General features: G+C 50.7%; 1 protein-coding gene across 4 annotated transcripts in view; it reads right to left on the reverse strand.

Moving 5' to 3' along the window:
• The window catches only part of RAB11FIP3 (RAB11 family interacting protein 3), a 79,513-nt gene that overhangs the window by 19,494 nt on the left and 32,186 nt on the right, over positions 1–27,833 (reverse strand). For 2 of the 4 annotated variants that reach the window (XM_030872332.2, XM_070043741.1), the window contains exons 2-4: positions 19,487–19,580; positions 11,543–11,634; positions 3,062–3,219 (exon numbers count right to left, since the gene is read on the reverse strand). In XM_030872332.2, the coding sequence (XP_030728192.2) occupies positions 3,062–3,219; positions 11,543–11,634; positions 19,487–19,580 (344 nt within the window). Of the gene's footprint in view, positions 1–3,061; positions 3,220–11,542; positions 11,638–19,486; positions 19,581–27,833 lie in introns of all 4 variants that reach the window. The other 2 variants (XM_060285484.2, XM_030872333.3) reach the window with 1 other exon arrangement.

Below are 27,833 nucleotides of genomic sequence, written 5' to 3' on the forward strand. Positions count from 1 at the left end.
ATAATCGGCAACCTCGTGGCAATTCAAGATTTTCTCATTTGACACCAACGTGACTTCAACGAATCCTGAGGGCAAGTCACTGCTTAAGCAGCAAAACAGCCCAGAGCCTAGAAACTTCCAGAGAAAAACTAAGACCTCATAATGGTTTCCCAGATTTGACACTTCAACTTCGATTACTTGACCCAAATTGAATTTAAAGAACTTAGGGACTTCCCTGGTCGTGCAGTGGTTAAGATTCCACGCTCCCAATACGGGGGGCCCAGGTTCAATCCCTGGTCAGGGAACTAGATCCCACATGCATGCCACAACTAAGAGTCCACATGCCACAACTAAGGACCCCACGAGCCACAACTAAGGAGCCCGCAAGCCACAACTAAGATCCAGTGCAACCAAATAAATATTTAAAGAAATTTAAAAGAACTTACCTATTACCTTAAAAAATACTGATCAGGGGCTTCCCTGGTGGCACAATGGTTAAGAATCCGCCTGCCAATGCAGGGGACATGGGTTCAAGCCCTGGTCCGGGAAGATCCCACGTGCCACGGAGCAACTAAGCCCATGCGCCCCAACTACTGAGCCTGCACTCTAGAGCCTTTGAGCCACAGCTACTGAAGCCCGTGCGCCTAGGGCCCGTGCTCTGTGACAAGAGAAGCCACCGCGATGAGAAGCCCGCGCACCGCAACGAAGAGTAGCCTCCGCTCACCACAACTAGAGAAAGCCCGCACGCAGCAACGAAGACCCAATGCAGCCAATAAATAAATAAATAAATTCTTTAAAAAAAAAAAAAAAGAAGTACTGATCAGGAAGCTACAGCAAACGTGGCAACTCCAGCCCCACGTATTCTACCCTCACACCTCCCTCCTTGGTCACTGCAAGCCACTCTGGGCTCCCATCTCCACACGCTGGGCTTGGCCCCTGGTGGCCCTGGAAGGTGTTCCTCCAGTCCCAACAGAGCCCAATGGCCAAACGCACACGCACGACGCCCCCTTCCCTACCAGACGGTCACCCCACACCGCAGCAATCAAGGAAAGACCCCAATAAATGGAGCAATAAACTATGTTCAAAGACTGGGAGACCCATAGGGACAAGATGTTGGTTCTGCCCAAATAATCTACAGATCCAGCAAAATCCCAACCCAAATCCCAGCAGGTACTTTTTTCCAGAGACTAACAAGCTGAATCTATATAAAATCCACATGGAAATGTGAAGGCCAAAGGCGCCAACGCAGCCTTGTAGAGCGAGGCTGGAGGGTGCACATGGCCGAACGGCAGGACCAGCGGGCGACAAGCCTGGAGCAGAAGGACTGAGCGATGCTGGCCTGCACAGGGCACACAGGGCCAAGCAGGGCGTCCGGCACAGCCCATGCACTCGGCCACCTTGTGGGGCAATGAGGAAGGAGGGAGCTTCAAAACCGAGCCTGAGCCAATGGACATCTATACAGGAAAAATGACCCCTGCCTCACACCATGCACAAAAACTCCCTTACGGGGAGATGAAAGATCTGAAAACAAAGGCAAAACAATAAAGCTGTTAAAGAAAAGCAGAAGTAAACGTCACAGTGATGTGGAGTAAGCAGAGACCTCTGAAGCAGAACACAGACGTGCCAACCACAAAAGACAAACAGATACACTGGACTACAGTAGAATTTAAAACGTCTGTTCTCAGACACCCCAGGGAAGTGAGAAGATGACCTGCAGAGGGGGAAAAAGATGCCTGCAACACACCCGGGACAAAGGAGTCCCCTGAGACAGAGGAAGAGCTCCCACAATTGAAGACAGAGGAAAAGACGGCCCACGGGACCCGGGGAGGCCAGATCCACCCACCGCCTGTATCTGCAGAGGCAGTCAACGCAGAGCTGAGAAGCAGTGCTGGGACCATCGGGCCACGAGCCTGTTTACTATCTGGCCTTTACGGAAGAGCTTTCAGAGTCCTGCAATCAACAAAGGGGCGAAAGCCTGGAACAGGCACTGCACAGGAGAGGGTCTCCACATGGGCAGCCAGTGCAAGAAAGGCACTGCCCCCGTCAGGCACCTGGGAAACCCAAGTGAGGACCACCTGCTCTGCGCGCCCTCAGACAACAGGCGTGAAGAAGCGGAGGATGCCAGGCACTGCGAGAATGGAGAGCAGCTGGAACCCGCAGGCGGCTGGCAGGCAGGGAGCTACCAAACCCCACCTGTAAGTGTCTGACCTGCAGTAACCCCTACAGAGGAGCCTGTGCCCCAGGTGCGCCCTACGCCACCGAGGAACAAACCCGGCCACCAAAAGACGTCAGGCAGCAGCTTTATTCATGAAACCCAAACTGTGAGCAAACCCAATGCCCCAATGCCCACTGACAGGAAATTAAGAAGCTGTGGGCTTCTTAATGGAACACTCAATAATAACCAGAATAAACCACTCACAACGGTGCACACAGACACGGATAAACCTCACAGCCACGATACCAAGTGGGAGAAGCCAGGTGGAGAAAGGATACACACTGTGTGATGACCCTTGAGTGAGGAACAAACCAGGAGCCAGGGTACCAGGGAAGGAGCTGGGAGGGGGGGCGGCGGGAGGGCTGGCGCTTGGGATAGGCATGCCATCTTCAATTAGGGAGGAAAAACACAAGCTCTGCAGGGGCCAAACAAGAAACAAAACGAAATAAAATAAGCAAAATTCCAGTTTCAAGGCCTCCCGGGGAGCCCAGGGCAGAACCGCCAGCCGTCACCTGGGCCCACATGGGCCACCTGGCACCTGGCCTCTCTGATCCGGCCCTTCCCCCTCACTGTCCTCAAACGCATGGAGTCAGGGTGCCATAAAGATGAAGACGTTTGAAATGTGTCTCACCCTGGGTCATAAGAATTGTGATGACAAAATCCAAAAGACCAAGCAAATGTTTTCTCCTAGGATTCCTATCTGTACAGAGGAGCACCTTCTGACGGAGGCTGCACGGTCAGCTGGGCGCAGGCTCTTCCCAGGACCACAGCCCTCCGCAGGCTCACACTCCCCTCTGGATCACCTGACATGAACCCCACCATGAACCCATCTGCCATCAGCCCTGGGCCATGTAGATAGGAACAGACCTGCCCGGGAGCAGCAGCAGGGCGCCGTGGCCGGGCTCCTCCGTGGCGTCCAGGCATTCGGGGGGCACCAGGGTGCCTGTGTCCTCATCCGTGAAGGTCTCACACTCACTGTAGGTGCTCTCGGAGCCCATGTATGCGCTGTCTGTCACCTCGTTGGCCTAGGAGAGAGAGCCAAGAGTCAGTCCCGGGGCCCGGGAAAGGACCCCGTGGAGGGGGAGCTTGCACGTGGGAGATGTTCCTCCTGTACTTCTAAGCAGAAACAGTAGGTTACAAAACACTTCAGTATTTTCAAAAATGAAAAATAGGCACATGTTCAAGAGCAGAAAAAAATGACTGGAGGGATTTTTAAACTTAGTTATAGAAATATGCCTAAAATGGACACAAAGTATCCCAACATCACAGGATACATGCCAGAACAGCCCGTTTTGTGGCTTTCCAGCACTGGAATGAATTCTACCCCAGGAACTAATGTTCAATAGTGTAAGACTATGCCTTTTAAAAAGTCCCCATCAATATCTGCTCTGTATGTGCAACCTATTGCTTTGAAATTCAATTACGTGGTCTAACCTCAAAATACGAATTCATCAATTATTTGACCAATTATGTTTTCTGGTTAAATGTCTACTTTCCCGGACTTCCCTGGTGGCGCAGTGGTTAAGAATCCGCCTGCCAATGCAAGGGACGCAGGTTCGATCCCTGGTCCGGGAAGATCCCACATGCCACAGAGCAGCTAAGCCCATGTGCCACAACTACTGAGCCTGCGTTCTAGAGCCCATGGGCCACAGCTACTGAGGCCACATGCCACAACTACTGAAGCCCGTGCGCCTAGAGCCCTCCTGTGCTCTGCAACAAAGAGAAGCCACCTCAATGAAAAGCCCGCACACTGCAACGAGGAGTATAGCCCCTGCTCTCTGCAACTAGAGAAAGCCCGCATGCAGCAACAAAGACCCAACACAGCCAAAAATAAACTAATTAATTAATTTTAAAAAGGTCTACTTTCCCACTAAACACATCTTTGTTTTTTTACTCTTGTGGACCCAGTACCGAGCACAGGGCTGGGCGTACAGCAGACAGTAGATATTTGTGGATTGTCCAAATGAACTTAAAACTGAAGAACCATTAAACAGGCCATTTTCAATGTACAATCTCAGCTTTAACTGAAGTGCAATTTCATTGGTTAGGAGAAGTAGCCATCCTTTCATGCTCGAAAGAGTCTGAGGTTAACAATTTGCAAACAAGTAAGAATTCAGAGAAGCAACTGGAGACGGTGCACTTTGTCCTCGGGCTCTGGTGTCACAAGATGGGGGGGGCGGGCTAGAGGGTCCCTGACGGCTGTCTCCGCACCTGCGCCCGATGGAGACCCAGGGCCCATCCTCGGTCTGCCGTCCAGCAGCCGTGTGATCCCAGCCCGGGCTCTCGAGCATCCGAGCTGTGCTGCCTCATTTGTAGATCAGGGGCTGCAATGCTGATCTCAAGAGGTCGTAACCACTCAAGACTTAGAGATCACACAGGCGGGTACGAGAACAGAGCCTGAAAGCCGGGGGCTCACGTGTCATAGGTGGTGCAACCTCTGTCTCCTGCACATAGGACAGGATGAAGCAGGGAAGGCACCCGAGGTACCTACTGCACGCATTCCATGCCGCTCCTTATTTCCAAGGGAAAACCTGATATTCCTTGGAATCTCAGGCAACTAAGTCATTCACAAAGAGCGTTCATTTCAAAATCTGAAATCAGGAAATCCCTTCAAGAGGCCTCCACTCTCCTTCTCCTCACCACCAAGCAGGTGGCTCTGGGCTCAGCCTGCAGGTAGGGACACTGTCCGAGCCAGGCAGGCTCCACCATGTGCGAGGCTGGGCCCGCTGCTCCTGGGCTGAGGGACAGTTGCCCGGAGCCCTCCCCTCCCCTCTGTTCGCCCTCGACCCGGAAGCAGGCGGGTCTTGGACTTGGACTGGGGGCCTCAGAGATGGCTTCCTGTAGGGGACAGAACGTGAACCTTGAGGTCAGCGTTTAGACAGCCAACCACCACCACTTCCAGCAGAGGCTCCTCTGGCCAGTGTGGCCCCAGGTCCTCGCAGGCAGCGGGGTGCGCAGAAGCGCCGGCCAGCTCGGTGCCGGGGGAGGCCCAGAGCTCAGGCCTGTTGACCTCACCCGCAGTCATGCTGCTGAGGCCGGGCTGCAGCCGGAACCCTCCCTGGGGCCTGGAGGACGGTTCAGGGTGGAAGTAATTCCTCACAATGCAAGACGAAGCAGATGCCATGCAAACCCGACTGCGCCCACACCTCGCAAGCAGACATGCTCACCTTCCATCTTCATTCCTAAAGCAAGCCCGGCCCCGGAGCACACAGAGCAGCCCCAGGGGCAGGAGGCCCAGAGGCTCCAAGAGGACCCCAGGGCAAGGCCCAGGGAGGGCCAAGGGGACCGGGAGGACGGGGCCAGCTCGTTTCAGACACTACCCACCTGCTCACCCCCTGAAGTCCAGGCTGTCCTGAATAAATTTCAGCAAGCCAGATAGTTTTCTAGGGCAGGCGGGCGAACACCTGCCTTTTAAGAGGGCAGAAAACTGTCTGTGAGCGTGGTCCACTGGAGGAACACCGAGGGCTCAGAGAGGCACCCCAGCAGCCCCCATGTGCCGCCAGACAGGACCTCGCTTTGCCAGCCCACCGTCTATGCCGCCAGCTTAAAAATGATTACAAATTACACGTTAGGATAAGCTCATGTGGAAATCAAAGTGCACATTAGAAAGCTTGGCTGTGTTTCCTCACCGGTTAACAAACGCTGGGCCAGCGGGTGGGCAAGGAAGCCCACGCTCACGGCCATCAGTGAGGGGCTCGAGGGCGCCCAGGCCTGCCTGGGGCCCTTGCTGTCTGGTCATGGTTCCTCCAAGGGGAACAAGCTGCCGGGCAGACCGTGGCCGGTGTCCAGCCTCCTCTTACCCTTAGATGCCAGCCTGGCCAGGGCCCGGCTCCTCACACCAGCTCCAGGAAGGGCGCGCTCGTGGAGACAGCCTTTCCATGGAATTGGAGCGCTGGGGACTCTGTCCCGACCGGTCATCAGCTTCCAGCGGCCTTCTATTTGCTCATCATGCTGAGGTTCTGCAAAACCTGTGTGTCCACCTGAAGGTACATCACTGTCTCGGAAGGAGTTTAACCCACTCCCAGATATGCTCCATTAAACCTGCTGCTCTAGCTGGCAAGGGGGGCAAAGTTCAGGAAGTGCTTGCTGGGTTTTTCACAGTCAGATCTCCAAACAGAGTGGCTTTTGTTCTTGATTTTCTAACCTTTCTGATAAGAGTCTGAACAAAAGACCTATTTCTCCATCATCTTATTAAGGCCAAGAGTTGGAGGAGAAGGGAGGGCCAGAGAAGGCACAGCAGAGACCATGCTTATCGTTCCGCTGGCGCCTGCTCTCTGCGACTTTCCCATCGCCCCTCTAGAAGTTCTGACACGCGCTCGTCCCCATGGGCAGCAGGTCCTCTGCCAGTCCACCCTCCACCTCGCTCAGACTCTCGGACCCGGAACCTTCTTCTCATTCCCAGAACGTCAGCGACAACCCTCATTCACCGCCCTGCCCTTCCCCCTTCTCAGAATCACCACTTTCTCCTGGGGAATTCCCTGGATGTCCAGTAGTTAGGACTACGTGCTTTCACTGCCGAGGGCCCAGGTTCAATCCCTAGTCAGGGAACTAAGATCCCACAAACCATGTGTTGAGCCCAAAAAAATTTTTTAAAAATGATAAAAATAAAAACTTTCTCCTAGGAGCTCTCCTACAAGCTGGGGCCAAAGGGATGCTCAGTCAAACACCGGAAGTCACGGGTCCCCCAAAGCGTCCCCAGCAGGAAAGGACTCGGGAGCAGCAGTCCACCAAGTGCTACTGCATAGTGCACCCTGACCAGCACCGCTGTGTGCCCAGCCAGAAAATGTTCAACGAAAGGCTTATTTATCTCTGAAGATCGCCAGCAGAGGGTCTCCAGATGTGGTATTGGATATAATACACGTAATCTTCACTCATATTGTTATGGTACTTATTAGGATTACATGATTCAAAACATTTTTAAAAAACAGCTTTCTACAAGTTTCTAAGCACCTAATTCCACTCCCCTCAAAATTACAACTAAAAACCTTGAAAAGGGGGCTTCCCTGGTGGTACAGTGGTTAAGAATCTGCCTGCCAATGCAGGGGACACGGGTTCAAGCCCTGGTCCGGGAAGCAACTAAGCCCGCGGAGCAACTAAGCCGTGTGCCACAACTACTGAGCCCGCGTGCCTAGAGCCCATGCTCCACAACAAGAGAAGCCATCGCAATGAGAAGCCCGTGCACTACAACGAACAGTAGCCCCTGCTCGCTGCAACTAGAGAAAGCCCGCGCGCAGCAACGAAGACCCAACACAGCCAAAAATAATAAATAAAAATAAATACATTTATAATAAATAAATAAAATAAAAACCTTGAAAAGCATAAAAACACACGGAGGAACTTTTAAGGCCCAACACTGTATGATTCTAACCAGCTCTACGACATTCTGAAAAAGCAAAACGATGGAGACAGTAAAAGATCAGAGGTTGCCAGGTGCTAGTGGGAGGAAGTGATGAATTTGGGGGGCAAAGAGGATTTTTAGGGCAGCGAAACTGCAATGGTAGATACATGTCATGAATTTATCAAAACCCACAGACGGTACACCACCAAGAGTGAACCCTAATGTAAACCATGGCCTTCAGTTAGTTACAATGTATCGACATTGGTTCACCCTTTATAACAAATGGAAGATGTTCACTGCCGGGAAACTGTGTAATGGGAACTCTCTGTACCGTCTACTCCATTTTCTGTGGAGCAGAAAACCTAAAACTGCTAAAATGTAAAGTGTGTTAATTCTTTTAAAGCAACCAAAAAACTTAAAAAGAAATATTCCCTCCTTGTTGAAAAAAAAATTAAGATCTAAAAACCTGAGAAGCATTCCTGCTGCATACTCTGAAACGTCAGGTTCCCACCCACGTCCTTGCAAGGTGACAAGCGCGAGGTGGGGGATGGCACACCTGAGAGTTGAGGCACCATAAAGGTGGGAGGGCGGGCTTCCCTGGTGGCACAGTGGTTGAGAGTCCGCCTGCTGATGCAGGGGACACAGGTTCGTGCCCCGGTCTAGGAAGATCCCACATGCCGTGGAGCGGCTGGGCCCGTGAGCCATGGCCGCTGAGCCTGCGCGTCTGGAGCCTGTGCTCCGCAACGGGAGAGGCCACAACAGTGAGAGGCCCACGTACCACAAAAAAAAAAAAAAAGGTGGGAGGGCCACACTTGTGGGATGCCAGGGGGGTCTGCCCTGCAGAGGACAGGAGCCAGCGATCGGACAGCACCCCAAGCCTGCTCCGCCCAGGCTTCAAGAGGCAGCCCCAGCGTCAGTGGGCCTCACCCTTTTGGTTTTTTTTTCTTTTGTTTTTTTTTTGTGGTACGCGGGCCTCTCACTGTTATGGCCTTTCCCATTGCGGAGCACAGGCTCCGGACACGCAGGCTCAGCAGCCATGGCTCACGGGCCCAGCCGCTCCACGGCGTGTGGGATCTCCCCGGACCGGGGCACGAACCCGTGTCCCCTGCATCGACAGGCGGACTCTCAACCACTGCGCCACCAGGGAAGCCCGGGCCTCACCCTTTTGGATCAAATGTGTTGACGCCTTTTACTATCCTGAGTAACAAAACTCATTGTATTAGTTCCCTGGGGCTGCCAATTTCTTTTTTCTTTTTTAAATTTAATTTAATTTAAATTTCGGTGGGGTTTTTTTTGGCTGCATTGGGTCTTCGTTGCTGTGCTTGGGCTTTCTCTAGCTGCGGCGAGCGGGGGCTACTATTTGTTGTGGTGCACTGGCTTCTAATTGCAGTGGCTTCTCTTGTTGTGGAGCACGGCTTCTGGGCACTCAGCCTTCAGCAGTTGCAGCACGCAGGCCCTAGAGTGCGCAGGCTTTAGTAGCTGTGGCACGTGGGCTCAGTAGTTGTGGCTCGTGGGCTTAGTTGCTCCGTGGCATGTGGGATCTTCCCAGACCAGGGATCGAAGCTGTGTCCCCTGCATTGGCAGGTGGATTCTTAACCATTGCACCACCAGGGAAGTCCCAGGGCTGCCAATTTCTAACTACCATAAACTGGTGGCTTAAGACAACAGGAATATATTCTCAGAGACCTGGAGGCCAGAAGTTGGAAATCAAGGTGTCAGCAGGGCTGAATTCTTCCTGAGGCTCCAGAGGAGGACCTTTCCTGCCTCGTCCAGCTCCTGGTGGCTAGGGGATGTCTCGGCTGGCAGCCATGTTCCTCCAGCTCTGCCCACGTCTTCATACCGCCTTCTCCCCCGTGCGTCATCTCCCTTTCTCTTCAAAGGACATTGGTCATTGGATTCAGGGCCCACTCTACCCAGCATGATCCCATCTTGAGATCCTTAACTTAACGAGATCTGCAAAGACCCTTTCTCCAAATGAGGTCACATTCACGGGTTCCGATGTACCTTCTGGGGAGTACCATTCAACCCACGACACCCACATACACATCAAATACAAAGAATCAGTATAACGCCCTCACGGAAATACGAGACAAGAACAAAACGGACGACATTGATGGTAAAGTGTGTGCTGGTGTGTCAACAGGCAGGAGAGATCTGCTGCTGGCCGACCACTAAGTGAGGAGACGGGGTTCTCTAGACACTCTGAACAAGAAAAGCAGGCTCTCCCCTGACCTAGCTGCACTTCTGGAAAGTTCAAGGTGTGTCATTCCACACATAGCCTTCCATGCCTCGCCATCCCACAGTCTCGGGGTCTGGCAGCTGACTTGACAGCTGACACGTCAGGGTCCTGCACACCCTCAGCCCTGCCCGGCCACACCATGCCTCACAGCCAGCACACGTCCCAGCTGGGCACTTAGCCTCCATGTACCAGGACTGGGCCTGGCACCACCAGGTCACACAAAGAATGAACACACCAGCTGTTGCTGAATGGGGGACGCAAGGTGGGGTTGTCCCTGCCCTCAGGGGCTCAGGCCCAGGTGGGACTCTAGGACAAAGCTGTGAGGGGTGAATGCTCCCAGGTGGCTTGGAGGCCTGTGCTGGCAGAAGTGAGAGACAGTCAGGAAGTGAACCTGTGTCATCTGAGGGGTGACTAATACCTGGGCAGTTTCTCAGAGCAGGGAACAAGCTACAGAGACACAGAAGAGGGCAGTGGGATCCTGTGGGGTGTTACCATTCACAGGGACTCTCAGAAGCTCTTCATTTCACAAAGGAGCCCGTGCTCTGGCCTTGCTTGGCAGTCTGGCAGAAGGGGATAGCAATGTCACAGGAGAGCCTGCCCCTCTGCTGACAACAGGCCACCAGCCCCGGGTGCACAGCACGGAGAGCAGACGCCCGCCAACCACAGTGTCCCCACCAGTGTCAGAATGAGCCCTGCCTGCCTGCCCTTCATGCCATTCCCCACAGAAATGTGGGGATGACCAAGAGGCACATGAAAAGATGCTCAACATCATTAATTATTAGAGAAATGCAAATCAAAACTACAATGAGGTATCACCTCACACCGGTCAGAATGGCCAGCATCAAAAAACTCTACAAACAATAAATACTGGAAAGGGTGTGCTGAAAAGGGAACCCTCCTGCACTGTTGAATGTAAATTGATACAACCACTATGGAAAACAGTATGGAAGTTCCTTAAAAAACTAAAAATAGAGCTACCATATGACCCAGCAATCCCACTACTGGGCATATACCTGAGAAAACCATAATTCAAAAAGAGACATGTACCACAATGTTCACTGCAGCGTTATTTACAATAGCCAGGACATGGAACCAACCTAAATGTCCATCGACAGATGAATGGATAAAGAAGATGTGGCACATATATACAATGGAATATTACTCAGTCATAAAAAGAAATGAAATTGAGTTATTTGTAGTGAGGTGGATGGACCTAGATCCTGTCATACAGAGTGAAGTTAAGTCAGAAAGAGAAAAACAAATACCATATGCTAACGCATATATATGGAATCTAAAAAAAAAAAAAAAAAGGTACTGATGAACCTAGTTGCAGGGCAGGAATAAAGACGCAGACACAGAGAATGGACTTGAGGACATGGGGTGGGAGGGGGAAGCTGGGGCGAAGTGAGAGTAGCATCGACATATATACACTACCAAATGTAAAATAGATAGCTAGTGGGAAGCAGCAGCATAGCACAGGGAGATCAGCTCGGTGCTTTGCGATGACCTAGAGGGGTGGGATAGGGAGGGGTGGGAGGGAGGCTCATGAGGGAGGAGATATGGGGACATATGTATGCATATGGCTGATTCACTTTGGTGTATAACAGAAACTAACACAGTATTGTGAAGCAATTATACTCCAGTAAAGATCTATAAAAAAAAAAAAAAAACAGCCGTGGGGACCAATGAGTGAAGCAGGATTTAGGGTACAGGAGGAAGAGAGGGTGTATCTGTCAGATGCCCGCTCAGCTCTCCCGGGAAGACCACTTGCCTCAAAGGTAACGAAGTCATCGAACTCCTCGGGGCAGGCTGGCGGCTCCTCGTCGGGGGCAGGCGTGACACTGCAGAGCTGGCCGTCGGGATCTGCTAGAGAAAGAAGACCGGGCTCAGCAGGTGGCCCAGAGTATCCCCAGAGAGGTCAAGGGGGAAGGTGCGTGCGTGGTGGACATGAGCGGGACCTGGACTGGCCATGAGAAACCCCGGGGAAAGGAGGCAAGCAGTGCAGCCCCCGGGGAAACAAGGCTTTGGGCCAGACTCCACGTTCTATTTATTTTGGCCATGCCACGCGTCTTGCGGGATCTTAGTTCCCCAACTGGGGACTGAACCCAGGCTGTTGGCAGTGAAAGTGTGGAGTTCTAATCACTGGACTGCCAGGGAAGTCCCAGACTCCACGTTTTAAAGAATCTGTCTTGTCTGGGGAGGTGTCAGTGTGATAACATCTGTCCAAGGTGCTGGACCCATGGCAGCTTTTATTTTCTCCCTTTTTACTTAACTTTACCTTCTACAACACATTTTATTTTATAATAATAATAAGTTTGAAGGAAACGCTATCGTTTCATGCTGGATAACGCTGACGTCAGCACCAGAGACCCCACTTCTCAGACACGAGCCCACAGCAGTGGCCCTTCTGCAGAAAAAGCTCTGCTCCCATGGCCTCTAGGCAATGTCAGGGCATAGCCCGTCCCAAAGAGCATGCAAGACGCCTATGTTTCCTGAAGCTGCTTCATTACTGTGATATCATAAGAAATATTTATTTGGTCTTTGTCTCCATTGGTTCCTGGCACAGAGCTCCTAAAACCCCGGGGATTTCCTGAGTGAAGGGGTGAAATGAGCATCTTTTATTCATAACAAGCCCCTTTCAGCCTTACCTGGGTTCACACCAGTGAAGTGACTCTCAGAGGATGGGGGCTGGTTGCCAGGGAACTTTCAGCCCCACTCCTGACCTCTGATCTCCCGGGATGGGGAAGGGCTGGAGATGCAGCTGATCTCCAACAGCCAGGGATTAAACAGTCCTGACCGTGTAATGGAGCCTCCACACAAACCCCAAATGAAGGGGTTCGGGGAGCTTCCGGGTTGGGAACACACTCAGATACCAGGAGGGTGGCACATCCCAAACTCCATGGGGACAGAAACCTCTCCATGCCAGACCCTGCCCCATATACCTCTTCACCTGGCTGTTCATTTGTAACCTTCATAATATCCTTTATAATGAACTGGTAACAGTCAGTAAAGCGCTTCCCTGGGTTCTATGAGCCATTCTAGCAAATTATCAAACCTGCGGAGGAAGTTGGAACTCTCGATTTGCAGTCAAGTCAGACAGGAGGGAGGGTGACCCAGGCACCTGGGCAGTTGGTGTCCCAGGTGGTATCCACAGAGCACAGAGGACTGCGTGGTGAGGAAAATCCACAACACAGATCACAGCAGTGACTACTCACACACATCAGTTCCTTGTTGAGTGTGTTTCACGTGACCTAACAAAACATCAGTCACTTATTCGTATGGAGTAGAGGCCTTTGAGGGCCAAGTGGACCAGCAAGCCTCCTGATGCTCCTGGGAAAAGGACTCTGAAGGGTCAGCACTGGCCTCCTTGGCCAGAGGACGCTCTTCTCTGGCATCTGGACACCACGCCCACAGGGCTCTGAGGCTTGGAGTCACAGGACAGCCTGGGGAGGGGGATGGACGCTGCCGGACCCCTCAGTGGCAGGACACGTGGCTATGTACTGTTTTTGAAGAGCTCTCAATTTGAACAGAATAATCATGCTTCCCCTCGACAATCAAGCAGATTCAAACATTTACACGTTCAGTAACTGTGAGATGCTGCTCCAAATTCAAGACTGCAAAAGCCCTTTGGCTGCTTCCGTCTTAAGAATCACAGGTACTTTTGCTGCAGTTGCTTTGTACCATTTTCCCTAGGGGAGTGTAGCTCAGACGGTGGCTGGAGTGAAGGAGCCTCAGAGCGTGACAGGCTGGACCTGGACCCCGTGCTCGCTGCCCACCATGCCAGCCCACAGCCCTGCAGCCCCTCATTGGAGGCCTGGTCTTTGGTGCAGGTGAACTATGGCAGAACCATAGGGAGAGGGTGACTATGGATGGAAGACTTTGGCGTCTGGGGCAGGGGAGGGAGAGGACCACTTACCCCAGCGGAAAGCTGTAAAACGCTAGGCTGACTCTGCCTACCTTTACACTTTCAAATGTTAAGTCTTGCTTGCACTTCCAAAAACTGAAACAGAGAATTCAAAACTTTCAGAAAGCAGCCAATCATCTTAGCCATGGTGGACATGTGCTCAGATTCCAGGGGTGGGTCCTGCCCCATGCAGTGGAGGCACATGTGAACGCAGCTCGCATTTCTACAATCTCGATGGGAACTAAATATGGTTCTTCTATCAGTTTTCTCAATTAAGTATCAGTTTTTACTGTTTATTTATCTTGTTCTTCCAGAGCCTGGGGGTGGGGGATGAGCCAGAGCAATGGCCCATTTGTAATAACCCGGCTTGATTTCATTCTATTCCTGAAACAAGGCCTGTGGCGAGGACAGCAGACTCCTGCGCTCCTCTGCAAAACTGGGTCAGTACACGGAGTCAGTGCTCCACTCCTGGACGCAGAACGGAAGCCTGACAGACGCGACAGGCCGACCATGGCCATGGCAGGGGTGCCGGCAGGAAGACGTTGAGGTGAGCTCTGGCTGAAAGCAGTTCAGGTGATCACGCTCCCATTCTCCCAAATGCTACGAGTTAACAATTTCAAAATCGTCTCTGACTTGTTTTTATTCTAATTTTATTTTCACTCTCCATTCCTAACAAAAGTTGAATGATGACATCAAATTACCAAAAAAATAAAGGAGAAGCAGGGGGATTTCCCTGGCAGTCCAGAGGTTAGGACTGCCAGGGCCTGGGTTCAATCCCTGGTTGGGGAACTGGGATCCCACAAGCAGCGAGGCCAAAAACAAAAAACAAAAAAAAGGAAAAGCAGGGCCCACAGCCCTGACCCTCCCAGCAGTTCACCCACTGTGCGGGGAGGGGCGTCCCAACCAGCACTGCCCACTCCAGAAGAGGCCGAGTCTCCTGAGGCACCCAAGCTGCCCAGCCCAGCCCCCCAGCCTTCCTGCAGCCCCAAATGTGCAGCGTGGCCCCAGGTCCCCTTCCCAGACACCCTCTGGGAGACCTGTGTGCCCCCAGCTTCACCATCCCCTGAGTCCCATCACCTCCCGGGGTTGTCCGGGCTGTCCTCCACTAGAAAGCCAGCTCCACCGGTGCTGTGTCCCCGAGCCTGGAATGGTCCTCTCGGCAAAGCTGACGGCCCTGACAGGTCTCAGCTGCCCGCTCCCACAGCTGCAGCCCCTTCATCTGCCTGATTCAAGCTCTCATCACAGCAGCCTCCCCTTAGCCTGCCCACCCGAGGACCCCACCCTATCTGCTGGCCAGGCTGGGCCCCTGACCAACCCTGACAGACGCGACAGGCCGACCACCCTCTCTGCTCCCTCCGGCACATACTTCAGGAGTGGGGTCTGCTCTGCATAGGCTAAACTGGGGCGGGGGACACCAGCTGCAGTGTGGCATCATGCTGAGACCGAGCCTCACCCTCCCACACCACCACGTGGGACGCTGCTGTTCCAGAATATTCGTGCCACTGAAGAATCAAAGCACCACTTCCTAGAGCATTCAGGCTAACTCTGGGACAGCCTAAGAAGTTTTTATTTTTAATTACAGTGGAAATGTTACCAAAAAAGAATGCACAAATAATGAGACTCAGTGATGTGTGTGGGCCCCAGAGGCGGAACTTTCACCAAGTTGTCCTGACCTGGGGACTTCCCTGGTGGTCCAGTGGTTAACAATCAGTCTTGCAATGCAGGGGACGCTGATTCAATCCCTGGTTGGGAAACTAAGATTCCCACATGCCGTGGGGCAACTAAGCCCATGCGCCACAACTGGAGAGTAGCCTGCGCACCACAACGAAAGATTCCGTGTGCCACAAGAACCGACGCAGCCAAAAACATTAAAAAAAAAAAAAAAAAAAAAGTTGTCCTGACCTGGAGGCTCTAGTTCAGGAGGAAGTGAGGACAGAGGGCCCCCCAGCTGCAGGGGGAAGGGCCCAGGCCAAGGCAAGGAAGGAGGAGGGGTGTGGCGAGCCCCATCTCAGCATCAGGTGGAAGGTTGACCACAAGGGACAAGCAGGACCCAGGAGACAAGACATTCTCAGACAACCATCTTCTCTCACCAGGCTGATAAATCTATGCACACGAAACTTCGAGACACGTGCAACCAGGGGACAGCCTCGGGGACAGCAGCTGGCACCCCTCCAGCTCAACAGATGGGGGTCACTCTGCTCCCACGCCGGGGCCTGACGGGCTGGTGGCTGGAGAGCTCTTGACAGCACACTGGGTCGCGCCCACCTGGTCATGAGTTTTCCAGGGAGCACATTCCAACTCCTGAGGCCCAGGGTTGGGACCCCCTAGGTCACGACCCCCCAGGAATTCCTACAGCTGAGCTTGCTCTGTTTCTCGTCACCTGTGGGCCTATCAGAACAGAGCAGCCACTGCCCAGCAACAGAATCGGGGACGTGGGCTCAGAGAGGCTCAGAGAGGGCCTCAGAACCACACAGATAGCCCCGGCACCGTCTCTCGCTGGCCACTGTCCTGGGCTCCTTCCTGCCCACGCCCAGGGCCCTTGACCCTTCAGAGAAAGCCCAGTCTCGGCCCTGGCTGGAAGGTGCCCCGTGGTCAGCAGCTGCTCCGTGGTCACCCCAGGGAGTGGTCCACACCACTCCCCCCAAGGCCATGGGCTGAGGGTGGACAGCAGCATGCCTAGCCTGGCTCATGTCAGGCCAAGTGTCCCAGCAATTCCCATAAGTTCTTGAACTCTAGAATGTTCTGCTGACATCCCAGTAGAGCACTCAGGGACTTTAGCACCTTCTTCCCCACAAAATGGCTTAGTCTCTGCTTACCTGAATATTCAATTTGTTTAATTACTGTGACCACATAAACACTGACCCCTCTGGCCAAGAGTATTCCAGAAGCACATTTTCCTCTTACTCCACGTCTTGTTTTTCCTGGCATGAGTGACTGCTTGCTGGTGTCCTGGGCTTGACCCCTATGCACCCACCACCCTCCCACCCCCAAGCCCTCGGGCAGAGCTGCGAAGCCTTCTCCAATGACCCACCAGTCCTGGGGCCCTGGCTCCCATCACCGCCAACCTGTGGCTAACCCATCACATGGGGTGAAGGTGAAATGAAGCTGCTGAAGACGAAGACCCACGGAGCCACCTCCTCTGGGACATGTGACCTCCTTACTGACCCCCGGGACTGAGACCAGGCAGCCCAACGCGGCGGCTCCAGCCCCACTGGGTCCGGACACCCACGGACCCAGCGGGAAGCTCTCAAGCACACGTGGCACACGCGTGAAAACCAGTCACACGGCAGACCTCAAACTCCAGGCACAGCACAGAGATCCCATTCTCTGACTATCACACACATGATTAGGTTCAAATTATTGACAAGATCTTAAAATACATTTAGAAATTGTTTAAAATAATTGATGAGTCAAAGAAAAAAATCACACTGGTTTGTTAAAACTGAGAGAAAAAAGCCTACACCTAGGGTTTCCCAAAGGTTAACCGAGGAAGCTGTGGGTGGACAAGCCAGCCCCCACCCCCACCCGCGTCCTGGGCGTGCCTGCGGTGGCCCCGGTGACCTTCCCGAAGGCCTGGCTTGGGTGTCTGCTGTGGGGTGGTGAGCACACCATACCAGGAAGCACCAAGACACACTGGAGGTGGAGAAGCAAAAATTTTCATGAAGCCACCAAAAAATTTTGTGCAAGGGATGAAGTTTTAAACAACTTTGTTTTAACCGCACACCTAACCTCCAAAAAATCACTGAAGGACTACAACCCACTGGTTACACAGATCCAGACACAGGCACGAAGCCTCCGCCTGCAGACTCTCAGCCTGGATCCCAGGGTTCACCTCACCCACCCCACCCCCTGTACGACCTCTGGGTGGTACTACCCAGCTCACCACACGGGCCTTGGGACTGCCCCCCACCTGGACCAGCCTCACGCCAGTCACGCCAGCTGGCCCCCAGAGAGGGCTGCCAGCCCGGAGCTGGCCCGTGAGGTCCTCCAGCCTGGCCCACCCACCACACTGAGGGCAGCTACATGGCCTCGGCATGTACCGTGCACACATGGGGTCCCCAGGCTGCGCGGGGCCTCAGACGGCGTGCATGCAGACTGACTGGGAGAAAGAGCCAGTGGGGACTTGGGGTTTAGGAAACCTTGCCCACGTGACACTGCTAGGCAATAACTTTGGGGCGGGGACAGACAAGACAGGTGACACTACCAACAACTGTTGATAAGACCCAAAGGCATCCCTTGACCCAGCCCCATCAGGTAACTGATGGTCCTGCCCAGGTCTGCACGTCCTCCTTTTCCTCTGCCAGGAGCAGGAGGAGGGAACGAGCCTGCGACTGGGACCTCCCACCACCCTCACCCCAGCACGTGGCCACAGATGGGGAATGAGAAGGAAAACTCTATTCAGAGCTTCGGGATTTTATTTAAAAGGACAGCATATGGGCAACCGGTGAGAGTGTGAAACGTTCGCTCTGGCAGTTCTGTAAGAAACTAAGCTCACAGCCAGCACGCGACCAGCCATCCCATCCCTGGCCACAGGCCCCAAAGCCATGACAACACTGTCCACACAAAGACTTGGACCTCAGCGTCACTAGAAGGTTCATTCATTGCGGGCCCAAACTGGAGACATATTACTGTCCATCACCTGGGGGGTGGACAAACTGCATAGGCATGCAGGCGAGCACAGCTCCACACGGGAAGAGTGCCCTGACACGCGGCAGCACGGGTGAGTCGCAAGCATCACACGCGGGCGAGCACAACACGGGAGTGTGGCCAATGGTTTATTTATGTGACGTCCACGAGAGGCAAGGCTAATCCATGCTGACAGAACCAGCCAAGGAGATGCCGGCAGAAGGGAGGGGATCACTGGAAGGCCAGCAGGGAGCTGTCTCCGGGGACAGTAAGGCTCTGGGCAGGGGTCTGCATCCCAGCAGGAGAACATCAACATTCACAGAAGGGCACACAAGATTTGTGCATTCACAAAAGGTAAACTTTGACTCAAAATAAGACTGCAAACAAATACTGAACTCTAATGAATCAGTAATGACTGATACACAGGACAAGGTGTTTGGGGGAGTGTACGGCAGTATACCTGTCTAAAGTGCATCCCATTTAAAAAAAAAAGATGGATTGTTGGACAGATGTATGGGTGGATATATGATATATAATGACACAAACGCAGGAAGATGTTCCCTGCAGATTGTGGATGGCAAACACAAGTGTGGGTGTTCATTGTGTAAGTCTTGCAATGTTTTTGTATGTTTGGAAGTTTTCATAAAAAAAAAAACAGTTCTGGGGACTTCCCTGGTGGCACAGCAGATAAGACTCTATGCTCCCAATGCAGGGGGCCTGGGTTCGATCCTTGGTCAGGGAACTAGATCCCACATGCATGCCACAACTAAGGAGCCCCCGAGCCGCAACCAAGGAGCCCATGTGCTGCAACTAAGAAGCCGGCAAGTCACAACTAAAGGAGCCCTGGAGCTGCAACTAAGGAGCCGGGCTGCTGCAACTAAGACCCGGTGCAACCAAATAAATAAATATTAAAAAAAAAAAAATTTCTGGGGAAAGGGGCAGTAGACTTCTAACATTACAAATAAGTAGCTGAGTCAGTGAATTCTGGAGGACAGTGCGTGAGGAGCAAAGAACGAGGTGGGAGAGAGGGCCTTCTGAAACCTGGGATGTTTCAGGGGCTCTAAGGAGGAGAAGGCTCAGCAAAGGGAGCCTGAGGAGTGAGGGTCACTAATCGGGGGGCGGGGGGCTGAGGGAGGGGGCTGAGGAAGGGGTGAGGCGACAGAAGCCCACGGTGGGGTGACTGACCTCCATTTCTGATCGCTGTGATCCCTCGGTAGAAGTCTTCGAAACTAATCACGCCGAGCCCACTGGGATCCAAGTACCTCGTTAAGTCCTCCACCTGCAATGGCCAAGTGAGAATGTTATCGGAGCCTTCACACTTTGGGTGGTGGGGGGGTCGTGCATGTGACATCTCACCACATTCAGAGAAGCAGGCGGCTTGCAAGGGGCAGTGCTGAAAGTAAGGGCCATTAGGTCCTCTGACGGGAGTGCCAGCAACAGCTCCAGCCAGGGCACAGGTGGCATCTGGGGAGATGCTGCCAACAGTGCCCAGAACCATGAACCACAAACCACAGAATAAGACCCTGCTCTCAAGCCAAAAGCCATGCTTCTTGAGTGTGCTGAAGTTTTAGGCATTACTGCAGTCAGGATCCAGGCGCTATGCACAGCACAGACCCGCCCATCCCGACAGGCACCCCAGCCGTGCAGAGGCCTTAGTAAAACTGACTCCAGCAAGTAGACCCTGGACATCAGAAATAATAAAGAGTAAGTGGGATAATACACACATGATGTTCCAGAGAATGAAACTCTCCAAAAAGAAGATAAGTTTCTGTTTGTAAGTATAAACTGGATTTCATCAAAATTTAATACTTTTGCTCTTTAAAAGACACCCTTAGACAACACTGTAGATCAACTATACTCCAATAAAAATTAATTAAAAAAAAAGACACCATTAGTATAACTAAAAGACACAGACTGGGAGAAAATCTTTGCAAATCATATATCTCATAAAGGACTTGCATCCAGAATGTATAAAGAAATCTTAAAATTCAACAAGAAGACAAACACAATTCATTTTAATGGGCAAAAGATTTAAACAGACATTTCATCAAACAACATAAATAAATAGCTGATAAGCACATGAAAAGATGGTCAAGATCCTGAGTCCTTAGGGAAATGCAAACTGAAACCATAAACGGCTGTAATGAAGACAACTGACAACAGCAAGTGTTGCCGAGGAAGTGGAGGCACAGGAACCTCCGACGCTGCCAGGAAGGGTGGGAAATGGTCTGGGAAATCTGGAAAACCAGGGCCAACCACACAACACAGAAACTCTACTCTTAGGGATCTTCGCAAGAGAAAGGAAAACGTGGGTCCAAACAAAGACGTGTATGCAAATGTTTACAGCAAGCGGCATTATTCAAAACAGCCAAAGAGCAGCAGCAATCCAGATGTCCACCAGCTGAGGAACGGATAAACACGATGTGGTCCCTCCATACAAAGGACTACTCTTCAGCCACGAAAAGGAATGAAATACTGACACACATACAACATGAAAGAGCCTCAAAGACATTCTGCTAGATAAAAAGCTGGGCACAAAAGACTACAAATTATATCTTCTCACTTACAGAAAATTTTCAGAAAAGACAAACCTACAGAGCTCAGTGGTTTCCTGGGATTCTGGGGTAGAAGCAAGGGTTGACTGCAAACAGCACAAGGGATCTTTCTGGATCCCTTTACAACATCTAGAGATGTTGTAAAACTAGGCTGAGGTGAAGGGCATGACTCCATAAATTTTCTAAAATTCACAAACTGTACACTTTAAATGGATGAATTTTTTGGTATATATGTTATACTTCAACAAAACTCTCAAGAAACAAATGAATAGAAAGGTAAAAAGGATTCAAGGGAAACTGACAAATACTGAAGTAAGGCAAAGAAGATCTAATATATGGATATTAGAAGTCCCTCAGAAGAAAAATCAAAGCAAAGAACAAATATTAAAACTATACTTAAGGGACTTCCCTGGTGATCCAGTGGTTAAGAATCTGCCTTCCAATGCAGGGGACACAGGTTCAATCCCTGGTCGAGGAACTAAGATCCCACATGCCTCAGGGCAAGTAAGCCTGCGTGCCACAACTGCGGAGCCCACACACCACAACTACTGAGGCTGCACGCTCTGGAACCCATGCACCACAACTGGAGAAGCCCTCATGCTGCAATGAAGGTCCCGCATGCTGCAACTAAGACCCGACACAGCCAAATTAATTAATTAATTAGCCAAAGCAATCTTAAGAGAAAAAAACAGAGCTGGAGGAATCAGACTCCCTGACCGCAGACTATACTACAAAGTTACAGTAATCAAGACAATATGGTACTGGCACAAAAACAGAAATATAGATCAATGGAACAGGATAGAAAGCCCAGAGATAAACCCACACACCTATGGTCAACTAATCTATGACAAAGGAGGCAAGGATATACAATGGAGAAAAGACAGTCTCTTCAATAAGTGGTGCTGGGAAAACTGGACAGCTGCATGTAAAAGAATGAAATTAGAACATTCCCTAACACAATACACAAAAATAAACTCAAAACGGATTAAAGACTTAAATGTAAGACCAGACACTATAAAACTCTTAGAGGAAAACATAGGAAGAACACTCTTTGCCATAAATCACAGCAAGATCTTTTTTGACCCACCTCCTAGAGTAATGGAAATAAAAACGAAAATAAACAAATGGGACCTAATGAAACTTAAAAGCTTTTGCACAGCAAAGGAAACTACAAACAAGATGAAAGACAACCCTCAGAATGGGAGAAAATATTTGCAAATGAAGCAACAGACAAAGGATTAATCTCCAAAATATATAAACAGCTCATGCAGCTCAATATTGGAAAACAAACAATCCAATCAAAAAATGGGCCGAAGACCTAAATAGACATTTCTCCAAAGAAGACATACAGATGGCCAAGAGGCACATGAAAAGCTACTCAACATCACTAATTATTAGAGAAATGCAAATCAAAACTACAATGAGGTATCACCTCACACGGGTTAGAATGGGCATCATCAGAAAATCTGCAAACAACAAATGCTGGAGAGAGTGTGGAGAAAAGGGAACCCTCCTACGCTGTTGGTGGGAATGTAAATTGATACAGCCACTATGGAGAACAGTATGGAGGTTCCTTAAAAAACTAAAAATAGAATTACCCTAGGACCCAGCAATCCCACTACTGGTCATATACCCAGAGAAAACCATAATTCAAAAAGACACATGCACTGCAATGTTCATGGCAGCACTATTTACAATAGCCAGGTCATGGAAGCAACATAAATGCCCATCGACAGACGAATGGATAAAGAAGACGTGGTAAATATAAACAATGGAATATTACTCAGCCATAAAAAGGAACGAAATTGGGTCATTTGTAGAGACGTGGATGGACCTAGAGACTGTCATACAGAGTGAAGTAAGTCAGAAAGAGAAAAACAAATATCGTATATTAATGCATATATGTGGAATCTAGAAAAATGGTACAGATAAACTGGTTTGCAAGGCAGAAACAGAGACACAGATGTAGAGAACAAACGTATGGCCACCAAGGGTGGGGGTGTGGGATGAATTGGGAGATTGGGATTGATATATATACACTAATATGTATAAAATAGATAGGTAATAAGAACCTGCTGTATAAAAAATAAATAAATAAAATTGAAAACTATACTTAAGAAAAATTCCCTAGAATAAAAAAAAGTTTTTAACTACATATTTGTTTTCTTCCTTATTTTTTTCCTTGAGACTTTATCTTATTTTTTTTTAATTGAAGTACAGTTGACTTACCATGTTTCAGGGGTCAACTACCTATTGAGAGAATATATCACATCCCTAAGAATATCAACTCCCATCCCCAAAAGACCTCATACAAGACTTATTCTGGTGAATTTCTTAGACTTTAAAGGAAAAGAAAAAAATCCTTTGAATATGCAAAAACCAAGTGATTTATAGAAGAAAATTAAATGATCATTAACATTTCTGGCAGCAACACCAAGTAACAAGGGATATTTGAATTCCACCAGCCCATGTGTTGTTGAGGACTGGGATCCCCAACACGACTGAGAAAGGAGAAAAAGATATAAGACTGAAGATGCCAGGCAAATACCCTATAATCCTGATTTTGAATTTTAAGTACCACCATGAAGCATCACTCATGATGTACTAAAAACAAAACAATCACTTTCTATTCTGTCCACTTAGCAGTCAGCACCCCTCGCACCCAGGTGAAGGTATTTACATTCCAATTCCCATTAGAGGGAACCAGGACCCTTGGAGAAGTGCTAGGGAAAGTGCAGGCTGAGCCTGGACTATTTTGTCATCCCTGAGAGCAAAGATGCTGTGAAAGACTTTGTCGGGTCAACATCAAAGAACGCAGGAGCCAACACAAAAGTGAGCTGATCTGAGCACTGACTGGACACACCAAACTCGCCTAAACTCACAATGGAGTGACTGCAGTAAAAGTCACTGATCATCACTGGAGACACTAGGGAACCCACTTATTACTGTGAAAACTAACCCATAAAGGGAAAGAATCAAGTGGTGGGCCTGCCTTCCCTACACAGGCATAATGGGGCCACAGTATATGAACGAGGGCAATAGCTCTGTACAGAGCATCCCAGCTACTAAGCGCAGCAGTGATGGGACCAGAACAGCAGGTCCTGCCCGCGATCCTTGGTGAGGTAACAACACGTCACACATCACACAATACGATGTTCAGTGCCCCCAAGGGCACAGAAGACACACCCAAACACCACGTGTCTCCTGATGGAACAGCAAGACACTGCCTGAATCCACCCGGAATCCAACTGCCAATTTACAGGAAATACAATGATCAACATGTGTTAACAATACTGAGGAATATAATCAACAAAACCCAGTCCGTGAGACCCTTGACAGAGACAGACAAGGGACCTGCTGTCTTTAAGGGAAAAAACGATGGAGAGGAACCTTTATTAAGAGACTCAGGGGCTTCCCTGGTAGCGCAGTCGTTGAGAGTCCGCCTGTCGATGCAGGGGACATGGGTTCGTGCCCCAGTCCGGGAAGATCCCACATGCCGCGGAGCGGCTGCGCCTGTGAGCCATGGCCGCTGAACCTGCGCGTCCGGAGCCTGTGCGCCACAACGGGAGAGGCCACAACAGTGAGAGGCCCGCATACCGCAAAAAAAAAAAAAAAAGAGACTCAGGAGAGGGACGTCCCTGGTGGTGCAGTGGCTAAGAATCCACCTACCAACGCAGGAGACACCGGTTCAAGCCCTGGTCCAGGAAGACTCCACATCCCGCGGAGCAACTAAACCTGTGCGCCAAAACTAGAGCCTGTGCTCTAGAGCCCGTGAGCCACAACTACTGAAGCTCCCAAGCCTCGAGCCTGTACTCCTCAACAACAGAAGCCACCACGAGGAGAAGCCCGCGCACTGCAACGAAGAGTAGCCCCCTCTCGCCGCAACTAGAGAAAGCCCACGTACAGCAACGAAGACCCAAAGCAGCCAAAAATAAACAAATTAAATTAATTAATAAAAAAAAGAGAGACTCAGGAGACACACATCAACCTACTACCATGCAGGGACTTTCTGGGTCTAGACTCAACTTTTTTTTTTTTTGCAGTACGCGGGCCTCTCACTGCTGTGGCCTCTCCCGTTGCAGAGCACAGGCTCCGGACGTGCAGGCTCAGCGGCCATGGCTCACGGGCGCAGCCGCTCCGCGGCATGTGGGATCCTCCCGGACCGGGGCACGAACCCGTGTCCCCTGCATCGGCAGGCGGACTCTCAACCACTGCGCCACCAGGGAAGCCCTGGACTCAAATTTTTTAAAGCTTTTAATCGTATTTATAAGATAACTAGAAGCTTGAATACTGACTGATGCAGGATACTGAACACTGATTATTTGATGATATTGAGGAACGGCGGTTAATTTTTATAGGTGTGACAATGATATTTTGGTAATTTTCCCAAGTGCATTGCTTTTTTTTTTTCTTGGCCACGTCATGTGGCATGTGGGACCTTAGTTCCCCGACTGGGGATCGAACCCGTACCCCCTGCGTTGGAAACATGGAGTCTTAACCACTGGACTGCCAGGGAAGTCCCAGCGCATTGCTTTTTTGATATATACTTATTGAAATATTTAGAGGGTAAGGCATATATGTGGTTACATGTACGTACCCAGCTGGCATGGCTGAGAAGTGTCAGGGCAGGGGGGCGCACACCAGGAAGGCATCACACAATTCTCTCTAGTTTTCTATAGGCTTGAACTTTCCATAGTGAAAATAAGAGAAAAAAGGAGAAAAAGACCAAAGAAGAGCAAGAAAGAAAGAGAGGAAAGATGGGGGGAGGAGAGGGAGCAAAGGAGGAGGCAGTCAGCCAGGGATAGGGCGGACCTTGGACCACAAAGGGCTGACGCATGGACAGGGCACACTCGGGGAGGGGTACAGGCAAACAGGGCGCTCAGCGGTGGAGAACCCACTCTGGCCAAGGCCCCCCACAAGCACTGTTCTGTGCTGGGCAGGCTGGTGGACGCTGCCACAGTTAGCCCTCTCCTGCATCTGTTGATGTGCGTGGACAGGGACCAGCTCAAGCCAACTGACCCACAGCTCAGGATTCTCTAGCCTTCCCCCATCCCAGGGCCCACGTGTTCCTGAGACACTGGGCTTGGAAGTCCACGCAGCAGCTGACTTCTTGAGACCATGGAGTCTGAATCCTCCCTCCTTATCTCACGAAGGCCCTCATTCCTAAAGCTCCTCGTTTGCTGGGGACCTGAAATCCACAGCGGCCAATATGTCCTTAAGATTCCTAAGGGGACTTCCCTGGTGGCCCAGGGGTTAAGAATCCACCTGCCAATGCAGGGGACACGGGTTCGAATGCTAGTCCGGGAAGATCCCACATGCCGCGGAGCAACTAAGCCCGTGTGCCACAACTATTGAGCCCGTGCTCTAGAGCCCGCAAGCCACAACTACTGAGCCCGAGTGCCACAACTACTGAAGCCCGCGCGCCTAGAGCCCATGCTCTGCAACCAGAAAAGCCACCGCAATGAGAAGCCCGTGCACCGCGTGGAAGAGTAGCCCCCGCTCGCCACAACTAGAGAAAGCCCATGCGCAGCAACGAAGACCCAACACAGCCAAAATTAAAAAAAAAAAAAAAGTCCACTTTATTTTTCTTTATAATTTGGAGGATAAATCAATGTCCATGCAGCTGATGATTGGGGGATCGTTCTATTCTCTAAGCCCAAAGTACTCCATTCAGAGGCCTTCAGAAAAAACAACGAGCCTGGAAATTAAGAACCTGCCCTTTCTTGCAAAGAAGAGACAAAAAACCAAGCTCAGAGAAGTACACCCCCTCCAAGCCAGCTAACACCCGTCGGGCAGACAGACACAGGAGACCACAGAAACACCCCAGGAGAGAACCCCACTCTGCAATCAGCTGCAGGCAGACGGGCCCAGCTTCCACGCGGTTATTCTAACAAGAGAAATTTACTGGCAAATCATATTGTTTCTGCTACAGACGTGCAGACATAATCTGCAGAAGCCAGAACAACTTCTCCAACCACAGCTAACTCCAGCCACAGAAGCCCCAGTCACAGAAATCATGGGAAAGCACAGCCCTTCACAAGGAGAGCGACCCTCCTTCCTGCACCTGCTCCTTACCACTGTCCTTGAATTGTAACATTTTCAAAACAGCTTGTCTTTTATCAGAAGCACCTCAACCTAACTAACATTTACAGAACACTCCAGCCTATATAAGTAGAATCCTGACAAGTGTACATGGAACATTTATCAAGACAGTCTATATACTGGGCCATAGAACAAGTTTCAAAAGACTCAGGTCTCAAGTCAACATCATTAACCATTAGGGAATGTAAATCCCCACTGTAGTGAGGTGCATGTGTATCTGAGTGGCCAGAATGTAAGACTGGCCACACCACACACACCAAGTGTTTGGAGGATGAGCATTGGACTTCTCCTACACGCTGCTGCCAACTGGAAAATTCCAAAACCACTTTGGGAAACTGTCTGGAAATTCCTAAGAAGGTTAGTCTTATTCCTACCACACAATCACACGAAAGAAGTCATTTCACTTCTAGGTGTTACTCAAGAGAAATGAAAGCAGACGTCCAAAGCAAGACTTGTAGACAAAGGATAACAGAAGCCTGATTTGTAATGGCCAAAAAAATGGAGACAACCCAAATGTCCATCCACACAAGAATGTATAAAATGTGGTATTCCATGGGGGGAAAAAATAAGCAGCAGCAGCCATGGTGACAAGAAGCAAAATGCTCTAGGGCCTCCTATAGCAATTCATAAACTTCACACCAACATGCGGGTGGGCAGGCGGGGGCAGGAGAGAAGCTGATGGTAGCTCATCCCGAATGTCCACAACGAGGCCTGCAGCTCGCCCACCTAAAGGCATCTGACCTTCTTTCTAGGAGCATCTACAAAGCAGCTAAACTACGTGCCGTATATATACAACGGCTTTCCCTGCTACCGAGAACTCCTCTCAGCTGTCCTGGGCTGCTCTGCCCAAGCACCTGGAGGGACCAGCCAGTGCC

The sequence above is a fragment of the Globicephala melas genome, chromosome 15 (assembly GCF_963455315.2).
Source record: "Globicephala melas chromosome 15, mGloMel1.2, whole genome shotgun sequence".
In the NCBI taxonomy this organism is placed as follows: Eukaryota; Metazoa; Chordata; class Mammalia; order Artiodactyla; family Delphinidae; genus Globicephala; species Globicephala melas.